General features: G+C 36.4%; 1 protein-coding gene across 1 annotated transcript in view; it reads left to right on the top strand.

Annotated features, from left to right (window-relative positions):
- The window catches only part of LOC141398983 (uncharacterized), a 438842-nt gene that overhangs the window by 344454 nt on the left and 79349 nt on the right, over window positions 1-15039 (top strand). Inside the window, exon 4 of the mRNA XM_073976860.1 lies at window positions 5358-7337. Within this exon, the coding sequence (XP_073832961.1) occupies window positions 5927-7337 (1411 nt within the window). The 5' untranslated portion in view covers window positions 5358-5926. The remainder of the gene's footprint in view (window positions 1-5357; window positions 7338-15039) is intronic.

Consider the following 15039-nt stretch of genomic DNA (forward strand, 5'->3'; position numbering starts at 1 on the left):
GCGTTATGGCATTTTTTGTGTTTCAACTTTTTGGTTTTTTTCATATTTTCCTTTATAAAAGATGGGTATCTTAGCATGTATGATTCTAATTGTGATTATCCTGCTTAACAATTACGCACAAGGCATCAATGTTTTATAAAGGAAAATATGAAAAAAACCAACAAGTTGAAACACAAAAAATGCCATAACACATTCATTTTTCAACCGATTTCGTTGGTTTTTCCCATTTTGGAAAGCCAACTAAATTTAATATTTGCTAGCTGTAAATAACTGTACTGTTAGGTGTCATTTACGCAGCCTAGAGCACAAGGAAAAACATTTTACTGTTTTTTAATGCGTTTTTGTCACACTTAAACCACTATTACTTAATCATTTGTTAACCGATTTTAAAAATCTATGGCTTGTTCAAGGCATTACTCTCCCCTTTATAATGAAAAACAGTGAGTGCAAATCGGTTCTGGAAAAAAGAAACAATGTCCGTTTAAAGTTGAAAATCCAAGAAAGCCCATTTTTCACTACATTTACCGTTATAAAATGAAAAACCGAAGTGACCCAAAGAAACCTAAGGTATTTTCGTCTTCTGTGGACTCCCACAAAACCGAATTTATGCATTAGAACCCCTGCAAATTTTCACTGTAGCACAGTGTAATCAAGCAAATGACCGGGAGTCAGGAAATGACTTCAACACCAATCGAATATGAAAGGAATGAGCAAATCACGGATAAATCGGAACAACTGAATATATGGAAGAGGTATTTTGAGAGGACATTAAACGTTATTCATGAGCATAATGATCCTAACGACGGAGACGTGTTAGAAAGTGAATTTACAGATACAGATATTGACGTAAACCCTCCTACTTATGCGGAAGTAATTGAGGCAATCTCGAAACTGAAAGCAGGCAAGGCAGCTGGATTTGATCGTATCCCAGCAGAATGTTTTAAATGTGATCCAGTGACCTTTAGCAAACTTTTGGAGCCAGTATTTAAACGAGTGTGGATAGAAGAGAACATACATACGGAGTGGAAAGAATCCGTCATTATAAAAATTCCCAAAAAGGGCGACAGGAAGAAATGTAGCAACTGGAGGGGTATATATCTAATGCCAACGGTCATGAAAATATTCAACAACATAATCGTCAGCAGAATATCAGAACAACTCGACAATCAACTCAGCTCTTCACAGGCTGGTTTCAGGCCAAACAAGTCATGCATAGACCATATAAACTCCATGAGAATTATCATTGAACAATCAGCAGAATTTAATGCTCCTTTATACCTAGTGTTTATAGACTTTGAAAAAGCATTTGATGCTCTGAGACGGGACTATGTTTGGAAAGCATTGCGATCACGAGGTATACCAAATAAAATTATATGTATACTAAAAAACTCCTATGATGGTGCAAGTAATCGAGTACTTCACAACGGAAGTCTTAGTGATGCCTTTATATCGATAAGTGGTGTAAAGCAAGGATGTGGGCTGTCACCATTATTATTTATAACAGTTTTAGATGTTATTCTACAACGAGCGAATCAAGAGAATTATGGGATTAATTGGTATCTACATAATAAACTAGGTGAAATGGCTTACGCAGACGACATAGTCCTTGTAACAAACAATCGTTCCGACATGCAAAACAAATTGAATAATATTGTCCAAGAGGCTGAGAAAGCAGGATTAAAGATAAACATTAAAAAAACAAAAACTATGAGGATAAACTCATCAGTCAACACACCTATTTATATATACAATGAGGCCATAGAGGACATCGACAAATTTGAATACCTTGGCAGTATGCTCACAAAGGATGGAGGTACAACAATGGATGTGAAAAACAGAATACGAAAGGCGCGTATATCTTTTGCCACCCTGAATCGCATATGGAGATCAAGAAGCCTAACTCTAAATACCAAGATAAATATATTTAATTCATGCGTCAAGTCAGTGTTGTTATATGGCTGCGAAACCTGGCATGTCACCAAATCGATCACTATGAGCATGCAAACTTTTACGAACAGATGATTGCGACGCATTCTTGGTATATGGTGGCCCAACACAATCTCAAATAATAACTTATTACACGTTACGTACCAAAAACGTATAGATAAAGAAATCCTCCAAAGAAAATATGGTTGGATTGGACACACGTTAAGGAAGCCAAGAACTGAAATAGCTCATGCAGCGTTGGAATGGAATCCCCAAGGATCGCGCAAGAGGGGTCGGCCTAAAATGACGTGGAGACGCACTGTCCAGATTGAGACGACCAAATCGTTTAGCGAGTTACGATCGATGGCGAGAAATAGAGAAACGTGGAAAACTTTTGTAAAATCTATTTATGAATAGACTAAATATAAATTTAAGAACATGTCAATAAATAAATATAAATAAATTAGGAGATCCAAAGTTTGGACAGTTGCTCCATTCAACAGATATAGCGCGTACTATTTTAGTTAATTTTTTTACTTTTGAGGAGATGTACGGGAATATGCGTGCTATTAGTGCCCATCTTCAAACTTAAACTTAGGTTGGACAGAATATTACGAAGGCCAAATTTTGGACCAAATTGACAGATCCGTTCGAGAGTTATCGTGGGCTCCAATCACTACACTTTGTGCATATGAGATTTTTACACCTTTCCGGCTATTTACCCAGGAAGTATGGACTTGCCCCTGATAAAGCTTGTACCGTCGTAATGGTGGCAGCGAATACAAGTTGTTACAACAAAAGTGGACTTTTTTTGCAATACAATTTCGAACAGCCCTTAAACTGCACCTATGCAAAAAATGTGTGCTTTTATGGGGAAGTACCCTGAGGAGTTTTCCTATTGGTTCATATCTGAACTGGATTTAAGTTTAGAAGAAATATAACAATGTTTAAAAGTTTGAGCAATTTCTTCGATTCCTCCTTCAGTCATCATTCATTTCAATTGGCGCCGCACAGTGTCACGACTGTGGCCAAAAATGATCAAATCAAGCACTTCGGAATACAAATTTATTGATGATAATTTATAGTAAACATTTTAATTCGAATGAATTTGAATTATGGTATTGATTCGTCATGTCCATGGGAAGGTTCAAATCCGATAATTGTTGGAAATATATTTTTTGACCTTATTTTACTAAAATTAATAAATTGTATTATACTCCAAAATTTTAATATTTAAAGTAATTTATCGTTCTAAAATAAATTTTTAAAGTTGCTTTGGATGTAATAAACATGGGTTTAATTTTGTTTGGAAGCAAATAGTGATCAAATGGTGTTTACAGCTACCCAGGTCTGTGGTACTTAGTACATCGATTTTGTGAACCAAATTTTAAAATTAGAGGAGTGGGAAAAATTTTATAAAAGTGTATATCGATATTATTTGTTGTTTGCATTGCTAAAAGTGAGTACTTCAAACGTATAAAGGTTTCAGCTGCAGAGGATTGCAGACGAACATGTTATTTCTCTTTTTCAGCGACCACCTCATTTACCCCTTATTTTAACAAAGCGCTTTGCTGTGTTGGCTATAGCGCGAAAATTCAATTCAATGAGCTCACAAAAAATATGAAGACTGAACACGAAATTTCAGTAATTTCGGGTGGATATTGAGACTACAACATTCAAAATACCGAAAATGGGAGGTACGGTTCTATGGGGGCTATAGGAAGATGAGAACCTGTACTGATAGATTTCTTGTGGAAAGTTATAAGCCCCCAACGAAGTCTTAATACCAATTTTCAGCCATTTCGGTGTCATAATCAGGCTAAAATCTCCAAAATACTGACAATCGGGAGGTACCGTTCTTTGGGGGCTATATCAAAACGTGGATCTACACCCAAAATTCTCGGTTGGAATGTTTCATACCTCTGCTGAGGACTAACCGCCAAATTTCAGTAATTTCGGGGGCTATATCAAAACGTGGACCGACCATCCCAGTTTTTTGTCCTGGAGATTGTAAGTCAATAATAGGTACGTGTACCAAAATTGATGCACCTACAACAACTCCTTCTATTTTTGGCCACAGTTAATATGAACTCGCACATAGTGCGCCGCACAGTGGTTCAGAATCGTTTTTCGTGGTCAACATTCTGTAACTTTTAAATGGATAAAGATATTTTCGACAGATAACACAATCAGCTTTCACGTGATCTACGGAAGTAATATTACTATATGTAAAGTTAAGACCAATTCGGTTACTTCATGCGCACCATTTTATCGATAATTTTGAAACTGTTGTTGGGGGTGGTACGGCATGGAGTAGAACGGCATGGCCTGTCTTGGAGCTTAAATTTGAATCAAAATTTGTTCATATTTTGAACCCAATTGGTTGATCCCTTCGAGACATGACTATGGAGGGTAAAATTACCTTTACCATTCCGTTTCTAACACATATAAATATTAGTAGGAGACCCTATAAAGTATATATATTTTTGATCAGCATAAAATTTTATGTCGATATAACTATGCCCGTCAGTTAAAATCAAGATGCTAGATGTATTTAAGATAGAGCTTTAGAGTTAAGTACAGAAGTTTTTATTACTCCTAGGATGTTTGGTATTGAAAATGGCCTATATCGGTCCACGTGTTGATATAGCCACCATAGAACGGTATGTCCACGTCCCCATAGAACGGTACCTCGGCATTATCCTACAGGTAAAATCTTTGTGGATCTTTGTGGGAACGTATCCAACCTGTTCAATAATAGCTAATTCAAAATTTTGATATATGTATTGTAAAAAGCTCCCATTGTCTTGTCCACTGAAAAATATAAAATTTTGAGTTACTACCGTTTTATTGAACAGGTGATTGATGTTTATATTTGTTTGAAAAATAAAGATACTCAAAAATGAGGCTAAATTTTTGTGTGTTAGGCGTGCTTCTAAATCAAATTTGTTTTTGATATTTAGCTTTAAAATAAAAGTTTACAAAGGAACTGAAAAAATAATAATGAGAAAAATCACGTCCAAAATAAGCAAACATATTCTAAATGTCGGATCTTGATGCCACATTTCTGAGCTGGTATTAATTGAAGTAAAGATAAATGTGGGTGAACGTAGGGTATATGTTACGTTAATGCTTTTAGCCATTGTTAAAGTTAGCTCCACAGTTGACTCTACGCACGAGGAGCCGCTATGAAGTCTTAAATATTCCACGTTAAAGCCCATCACGACCATTTCTGGTGTCTACCCTACCCTAAGTCAACCAGTCTTTATGCACCATAGCTGCAGCTTTATGCTGCGTGAACTAATTACTTTATCTCAGATATTTGCTAGAAAATTTTTGCTCATTCATGAATAAAATCGTTTAATTACGTTTATTAGGTAAAGTCACAGAGATCACTCATTTAATTTGAATTTTCTTTTTTCTATTTTCAGGAAGTTGCAACAACAAATTATCTTAATAACGATGAAAGACTGAATTTAACTAGAACAAGAACAACAACAAACAAGAAAACAACAACTGCAGTCATTCAAATGTTGCATTTGTATAAATTATATGACACACACCATCAACAGAGAGGGAGAGAGAGAAACTTAGCAAAGAACATTTTATTTCAAATAGTTGCTAAGTTTTGAAAATATTATTTTTTGCTAAAGCTTTAATTGTTCCAAAGAAGTTAAAAGACGAAAATTTACAACTGCAAAAAAAGGAGCAAACGGAAAATAAGTTGTGTCTCAAAAGAAATGCTTGTCTCCACTTGTCGTCGTCATCCGTAGAAATAGTAAAGAACATTTGGGGTTTTGTATGTATTCCAGGATTAATTATGCAAATTGAATTGAAACTGTCAACAAAGTTGGGCCAACAAAACCCTAGCTGCCTTAGCAGGAGACGATAAAAGAAGAATTGCATGAACAACCAGCACTGGAATAATTATGCTGCTGATGCTGACAAAGACATATTTCGGGTTAAGAATTTGAACTTGGCATAGCTGCAAGTCAAAGTCATGGAAAATTATAAAAATCTAAACCATAAAGGGGAACCAAGCATGCTCATGGCAACCAAGTACGACCAAACTATGCTGCATTCTAGTAAAATATTAAAGCTAACCTCACAACAAAAGCAACGAAAACCAAACAATTCAACATCGTTCACAAATTTATCAGTAGAGTCAACATCAACCGCAGTATCCGCAACAATGTCCTCCTCCAAAGTGGTATTTGAAACACAAAATAATTCATCGTCAGCAATATCAGGGTTATTGTCATCTCCATTATATAAGTCGTCGTTGTCGCCCTCGCCCTTGTCATCAACATCAACTACAACGAATAGCTGTTTTGCTAGAAACAAAAGCAATGCAAGAGCTAAAACATCATTAACACCAACGTGCTTATTAAGGAGTCTAAGAAAAACTCTGGAAAGCCACAGTTCAACCTGCAACATCAGCAGCACCAGCAACACCAGCAGCTATAACAAGGGATCATCTTATATTTCTTGTTGGCTCAACAGTATCATCAACACAAACATCAAAATCACAATGCGGAGACAGGACGATGAACATCAGCACAAACATCCTCAGAAACAGGCGTTAGGCCATCACCAACAGCAACAGAAACACATCCCAGAAAACTATCATCAAAATTGTCATCCACTAACTAACCATTGTGCCGTATTTCCATTACAACAGCCAAACACAAGTAGCACAAATCTTGTACAGCAACATGGAAAACATCATCATCAACGACGACTACGACGAGAGAAAGACCAACACCATCAACAACAACAGTTTTTAAATAAAACACGAAAATTCTTACAATTGCTGACATATTTCGTAGCAATCATTACAACATTAACAGTGCCGACATCACATGCAATAGCAACAACAACAACAACAGCAACTGGCGAACATATGAATTTAAACGAAAGGAATTTGGAAGAGGCCGACACGACGACACGGAAAATTTCATCATCCTCATGGCCATCAACTTTTATAGTTAAGCACCACAGCACCACCAACAAGATGGACAACAGTAACGAATATTCACAAGAATTTTCACCAACACCATCATTGCCATTGGCATTCATTGATGATAATGATGCCGCCGTTGTAGCATCGGCAACAATAACATCGACCTCCTCCCACGACATTTCTGCACCAACATCATCCAGCAACAGCTACTCCTTTGCTAATAACAATAACATCGATACGAAGTTTGTTGCTAACACCAATAACGTCATTTCCTCACGTTTTGTGCGTTCACTTGATGGTGGTGGTGGTGGAAGCAGTAGCAGTTCGACGGGCCCATCTAATTTTATGAATATAAACAATCAAAATTTAGATGTTGGTGTGGGCAATAACATTGAATGTCCCAGCTTTGATGAGAGTTCAGCGTGTCCTTGTTATAAGTTTGAGGATGGTAAGTGTTTTTTCTGTGATTTTATTAAATTGTGAAACACGTTCTTATAACCTATTCACGTCAGTGGTGAAGACGCTGAAAATAAATTATAATATTACCAGGCTATTTTAACCAATACACAGTGGATCCACCCATTGCACTATAGGTAATTTGCCCAGTTTTTGAGGCAAAAAGTTGATTTTGCAAGTTTTAATAATAAAAATTTGTTAGTTGGCATTGAAAAAAGAACATGTCAAAATTTATTAATATAAATGATATTTTTCAAAATAGCGTCATTATCGCGGTTTAAATTGCAGTCAAAGTGAGAATTTCGAAGAAGAAATAAAAAAATATATATTGTAAGGCATATTTCAATGTATTTAAAACCGCGGAAAAATAAACCAAATGTAAATATATGTAAAATGGAATAGATTTGCAATTTCGAGAGGAATTTATTTAATATATGTTATAGCTTAAACATTTTGGGTAGCGACCAAAAAACACAAAAAGTCAGAAATAAATATTTTATTTTTCTTAAACTCACTTCTTATAGACTTATACTAAATTGGCCGTGTTTGGCCGTGATTTTGCCACCTAGAACACATTACTGAAAGTCTTCTGCATTGGTATTACCAGGTTTCAAAACCCGATTTTGCCCGTTTTTTGACATTTATGAGATTTTATTAGGTTACTTCTCAATAAAAAGTCTTAAAATTATGGAAGTTTGGTTTGAGGAAATAAACAATAAATGTAAAAAATATTATTGTTTACAATTTCATTGCAAGTTAAGTAAGTAATGGCGACAAATTGTTCGGTATATCCGTGGTTTTCTATAAACGGTGCGGCAGTAGTAACCTTTATTTTATTTCTCTATTACATATTAATCATTGATACGGCTTAGGGGAGTACTAAACTCGTCTTTATTAACGTATATTCAAAAAAATATACAATACTGTAGTAACAATTCGTTGGAAAATCTACTCGCGGGGACAAAATGTTTGTTACTTACTACCGTGATCGTTTTCAACAGTTTGTTGTGTATAAGAAAACTAATGAAAATTGAATTGAAAAAAATAACTTTGTTCGTTATATACGTAGTTGCTTATAACCGTTGTTCGTTATATCCGAATTTATCTGTAAAAATATTTGTTTTATCTTACTTTTACACATAAATAATTTAAAAAGTTAAAAAATCCTTTAATTCCGCTTTTATTAATTTTTGTCTCAAAAACCGGTCAAATTACCTATAGTGCATTGGCCAAATATAAAAAAATGAATTTCATGATGAATACAACATCTGACAGCGATGACATGGACCTTTTTAAAAATATATTAGTTTTTGTTTCATTCGAACGCGATCTTCTTAAGAATAGCTTCAAAAGTCAGAACATTTGCCTAATATTTTTTGTTGTGAGTACAACCTATTTTTTAAGTGCAAGTAAATATATTCAAAATATTGCGAAACTAATACGTAAAGCAAACTATTATAGCGGATATTGAAGGAGGAGGTAATAGCTTAATTTTCATTAAAAAATAGTGTTTTAGCGTGTTGTGGAATTCTAGTTAGCTGCATATTTTCTTAGTGTATTTTGTAACGCCAATTCGATCATATACTTACATTTGACATAAGGTTTTAGTCATGATGCCCACCTGCGCCCACCTCGGGAATAATTTTCCAAAGTAGGTCATGGGTTTAAAATTATTCAGTATTAAAATCAGCTGCCATCTATTGCCAGACTATAAATGGTGGGTCGCTGACTAAAGCTGTCCTAGAATAGGGTTTCTATGGATATATTAGCGTATAACTCTGTTATCTGACAAGTTACTTACTTACTTAGCTGGTCCATTACAGAACATTTGTTCCATAGACCGAACTAAGAAAAGAAAGTGGAAAATTCCTATTGGAGATAAAAGCCATTCGGTTCATAAAAACCGTTTAAAAAATCGGTTTTAATATCAGAATAACCGGTTCCATAATTCGGATATCCGTATCTTTATTCCAAAACAAAATGAAATTAACGTGCTTAGCAAAACAAGATGCAACTGTTTTAACGACTCCGAGAATTCTAGGTCATAAATAGGTTAACAATAATATATTGAAATAAATAGATATAGGGCTGTCTGATAGAGTTGTACAATCTAGTTCATTTGAAAGATCTAGTTCAATAGCTCAGCTCTTTTAACTGAACTAGGTCAGTAATCTAGTTCATAGTCCACTATCCAGTTCAATCATTCGGATCAGAATCGTTCACGAGCTCTTAATCGTTCTCTTGATGAAAACACATACATACATACATCAAATAGGAACAAACATAAGAATAGTATAATTAAACCACAAAGATATTACATTTAGATATTTTTATTCCAATCATAAGGAAAGATTAAGTTTAGAAAAAACATCCTTCGAAAAAAAATGTAATTACAATTTCATTTAAGTGGCTGGCAAAAAAATCTTACGTTGTGTGTTTGTAGAAATTATCACTGTATGTATGTTTCTTTTTATTTTTTCCTTTTTTCTATCTAAAATAGGCCTGCTCACACACATACAAATACATTTTGTTATTGTGTTGGTTTTGAACTACACAAATTTCAATGTTTTCATTTTGCCTCTGTAGACTGTGAGAAATACTGTACAAGTTTTTTTATTGTAGGTTTCAAAATTTAAAGTAGAAGAATTATTTTATTTTGACCAAATATGACTGTTGATGTTATAATTTGTTGCAAATCAAGTTCGTGTTAAACCAAAGTGCGCTGACAAACCAAACACTCTAATTTGCCGTAATAATTTTCGGCAAATAAAAAATCGTATTCAGTATCTTCATTCATTTTTTCAGTGTACGCATATAAATTCATAGACAAATTCGAAAACAGAACCTTCCTCATTGATTGTTCAATAGAGACTGATTGGTAATTTTGAAGATATTCAAAACAAAAACAAAACCTCTCTTTTTAAATTGTGTGTGTGAGCAAATTGACACACACCGACAGCCCAGGTGCGCACTTTGAGCAGGCCTAATCTAAAACAAAGCACATTGAATAGGTAATGGATTCGATATATTGGGATACGATGTGTTTAAAATGCTCTTAAAATCTACTTTTTTTAAAATGGGGGATGACACTTCACATTGATCCAAAACATAAACAAAACTAATTACATTACGAAGGCGTCACTTAGCAAAGAGGACGGCGTCACTTTATGTGAATGACATGCAGAACTAGACTAGGATCTTTCGGTCGGCGCTCAGTGAGCTAATGAACTATAATGAACTATATCGACTGATCTAGTTCATACGCTCTTTTCAATGAATCGTTCAATTGAACTAGTTCGTTCATGAACTATACAACTCTACTGTCTAAGCAAGATTCGGATAAAAGTGAAAAACGACCGCTTAAACAAGATTTTAACGATTTTATGTCTTTGGGGCCCGTACCTAAAATCTTCCGAGCGACATTTTTGTAGAATATTCCGAAGCTGAAAAATGTCATCTTGTGTCACTTTTATTGCGGTTCTTGAAATAAAGGACGAAAAGGACATTGAAGGAAGCGAGTTAGAAGGTCGAAATTTTCTACGAAAAAAAATCCTCATTTGATTTGACTGAAGAAGATGGCATATCTTTAATATAAGCTTTCACAATAGCGAACAAAGATATAACGCTGATTCCAGATGGCTTTTAGGGTCTTCAGCAAAATATTCATCACGCCATATCGCGAAACTTCGACTCACGGCGAATCTGTCCTTCGGGGTTCTGTATATACTCACCAAGGGCTTTCATCTGCAATAGGAATTTTCCACCCCCAGACTTTAAACTCCATTTTGTTGCACAGTGCTATTGGTGTAGATTGTGCCACTTCTTTTGACGTTTGCCTCTCGTATAACCTTTTCCAGCAGGATGTTGAAGAGGTCACATGAAAGGCTGTCTCCTTGTCTGAAACCCCTTTTGGTACCAAACTCTTCGGAGAGGATCTTTCCTATTTTAACTGAGGACCTGGTGTCAGTAAAAGACATTTTACAAAGCCGGATGAGCTTTGCGGGGATACCAAATTTAGACATTTGAACGCAGCGGGCTGCGATGGCTGCTTTATAATCGACAAAAAGGTGGTAGGTGATGATCTGCATCTTTTGGGTCTTCTCCAGGATTTGCCGCAGGGTAAATATCTGGTCAATGGTGGACTTGCCAGGTCTAAAGCCGCATTTGTATGGTCCAATTATCTCGTTGACCATAGGCTTTAGTCGTTCGTTCAATATCCCTGATACGATCTTGTAGGCAATAGGGTGTAGACTTATGCCCCTATAGTTAGAGCATACAGTCTTATCTCCTTTCTTGTGGACGGGGCACAGAATACTCAGGTTCCAATCATCGGGTACTCGTTCTTCCTACCAGATGGTGCTAACTAGCTGATGAATACACCTTATCAGCGTGTCGCCTCCGGTTTTGAACAGCTCGGCTGGCAAGTCATCAGCTCCTGCTGCCTTATTATTTTTCAGCCGGTTTATTGCTCACTTTGCCTCATCTTGGCTGGGCGGTATACATTCAACAACATCTTCTGGGATTGGATCTGTGGTATCTTCTTCGTCTTCGCTACTATTGGACACCAACAGTTTGGAAAAATGCTCTTTCCATATCCTGAGCACACTATCTGCATCAGTTACCAAATTACCTTGCTGGTCTCTACAGGAGGATGTGCCTGTACCAAAGCCATCAGTGTGATGTTTTACTCTTTGGTAGAACTTTCAGACTTCATTCTGGCTCTTGTTCATCTCGATTTTTTCACATTCTAGCTTTTCTTTTTCTCTCTTTTTCTTGCGGAAAAGACGTTTCACATCTCTGCTTTTCTCCCAAAACCTCTCTCGTGGGTTACGCGTTGCTACTGATTGTAGAGTAGCACTATGAGCTGCTTTTTTCTCTTCGGTAGCAGTACGACCCTCCTTTTCATACCATGGATTTCTTGGTGGAGGTCTCTGGTATCCATGAATGGATTTTGCGGCTGTTTGCATGGAGTGGACAAGACTTTGCAATTGCGCTGATATGTTATCGTGCTGAGGAGTGCTTTGATTAAGCAATTGGGCTAGTTGAGTGTAATATACTGTGGCTATCTGTTGTGATTCCAGTTTACCGATGTATAACTTTCGTGTTGTGTCTGTGCGTACTTTATTCGCTACGTTTAACCGGGTACGTACCTTTGCTGCAACAAGGTAGTGGTACGAGTCTATGTTTGCTCCTCGGAACGAAAGTACATCCAACACTCTCGATTAATGTCTCCGATCTATCATAACGTGATCAATTTGATTTCTTGTTTTCTGATCCGGAGACAGCCAGGTGCCCTTATGATTATCGAGATGATTAAATCTGATACTGCTAACTACCATGTTTTTTGCAGCTGCAAAGTCTATCAGCCTCATACCGTTGTCAGATGTTTCACTGTGGAGACTGAATTTCCCAACTATTGGGCCAAAGATATTTTCCTTTCGAATTTTGGCATTAAAATCGCCTAGAATAATTTTAATGTCATGGGCAGGACAACGGTCATAAGTTTCTTCTAAGCGCTCATCAAATATATCTTTGGTCAGTTCGTCCTTGGCTTCAGTGGGAGCATGAGTGCAAATAAAGCAGATGTTAAAGAATTTTGCTTTTACTCGAATTGTAGCAAGTCTTTCATTCACTGGTGTGAAGCTGGAGACCGGTTGTTTTAACCTCCGACCAAATACAAATCCGCAACCAAACTCATGCTTTATGTAATGGCAGCTATAATACAGTGCGTCACCTTTAGGTGTTGTTGTGACGCCTTTTCCATTCCATCGTATTTCTTGTATGACAGTAATGTCGGCCTTGAACTTTTCAAGTACATCTGCCAATGCGTAAACTGCACTTTCTCTATAAAGAGTGCGAATATTCCAGGTGCAGATTCGAAGATCATGGTCCTTAAAACGTTTGCGGGGGTCGTAAACTTTTGAGGGATTTGTTTTTCTTTTCTTTTGTTTTTTCATAGTAAACTGCTTTTTTCTAGGGGAGGGTTACTAACCCGACGCCCAAACCCAAGCTTTTAACGTTCTTATGGGTGAACGGTATTTGAAAGTTATTATCAACATTTTCGACCTTAATTCTCAAAATTCTCCATTAAAATTATAGACACAAACCTTCGTTCTCACACGTTGTGGTGTAGCCTCCATATAACGATATCGCCCGGTTTAAGGCATTTTTAAGTTTTTAGCTGGCTGAGCTAGCTAAAATTAGGTAAAACACTTTTCCAAGTTGGTACTTTCGTAACAGAAGGAAACTAGTTATTCCATAGTAGTGCAGAATATTTTATCGTGGAGGGTATAAAAAGTTCGATCTGGCTGAATTAAGAGCTTTTTAACTTGGTTTTCTTCCTAGAGTTATAATGTGTTTTTACGTTGTCGACAGATTTCTTATTCTGGCCCAAAGCCGTAACACCCTTTTGTTCCGTTGGTGTTTCACTACCAGCCTTGACTTTCGCTGCCAGCGATGAAGCCATCACGATGATATCCTAGTCCCGCTGTTTTTTGTTGTCTTGCGAGCAGCTGCAGCAGAGAGTTGGGTAATTATTTGTAACGTTGATCACATGGATGATGGTAGGGCCACGTTCAGAGTTGATAATGTCAGTATATGTGCTGATAGGAATGATCTGTTAGTTAATATGGAGCCTATAAACTGGGGTACAATTTTTAATCGGCGGTGTGTATACGTAGAATGCACCTCTGTTCACTGGATGAAATAGGAAAGCTAATTGTTGTTTTTGTTTCGCTCACTTCGATACTCTTGCTCTCAGGAAAATAAATGTAAATGTAGTAGAAAACGACAACGATCCTCTGCGATCACTGCAATCCTTGTTTGCAAGAACCTCTGCGTTCACTTGTCGTCTAGAATTGAAAGCGAAAGCACAAAGACCTCTGTCGCCACCCCAAATTACAAAGGTAATTTTGTTGTTGTATTAGAAAATAACATACTTGAACTCAATAAAGCCAATTATTATTTTATACAAAAGAACTGATACCGCTTTGTTTTTATTTATCTCTTTCAATTTTCCCCACCACCGCTCTACATAAACAGTATTTCTTCAATAATTTATAAGCACCACAATGTTTTAAGCGGCAGTTGCTGTTGAACTTGATTTCTTGCTATCGGCGTCCATGACATAATTTCGACTCATAAATTCCACTATTTTTCGGTATTCTCTCGGAGACCATTAAAGAAAGGATGTATTTTCAGGTGTTGGGGCAGCATTATATGGTGGTCCTGGAGGGACTGTGTATGATGAAACAGAGTACCTATCGTAATCCCTCACATGTACAGGACAAGATCAACTTCTTAAATTCACCCACTTATTGAAATGTCAAAATATCAATATGAAATTTAATAAAATAATATGAGCTGAAAGGTTAGAAATTGTTAACTTGTACAATGCACAGTGGATCCACTTGTATGGTGAAAGTGGCCAAAAACATTCAGAGTGTAAAAATCAAGCCAATGCGCCGGTTACAGCTTTTTGCTGATGCGAAGAATGTTTTAAGAAACCACGAGAGTGACATTCTCCCCCCTTTCCCCTCTGGAATTGTTTTATGTTGTTAATACAAAATGACATGAACAAAGGTCCCGATAGTCTTATCAATCCAAAAATAGGCTTGGGGAAACAAAACAATATCTAAAACAACATAAAATCCAACCAATTTTGCGGATTAAAAAAATCAATATTTTTTTTTTGA

This window comes from Musca autumnalis, unplaced genomic scaffold (assembly GCF_047663935.1).
Source record: "Musca autumnalis isolate F117 unplaced genomic scaffold, ASM4766393v1 scaffold_3, whole genome shotgun sequence".
NCBI lineage: Eukaryota > Metazoa > Arthropoda > Insecta > Diptera > Muscidae > Musca > Musca autumnalis.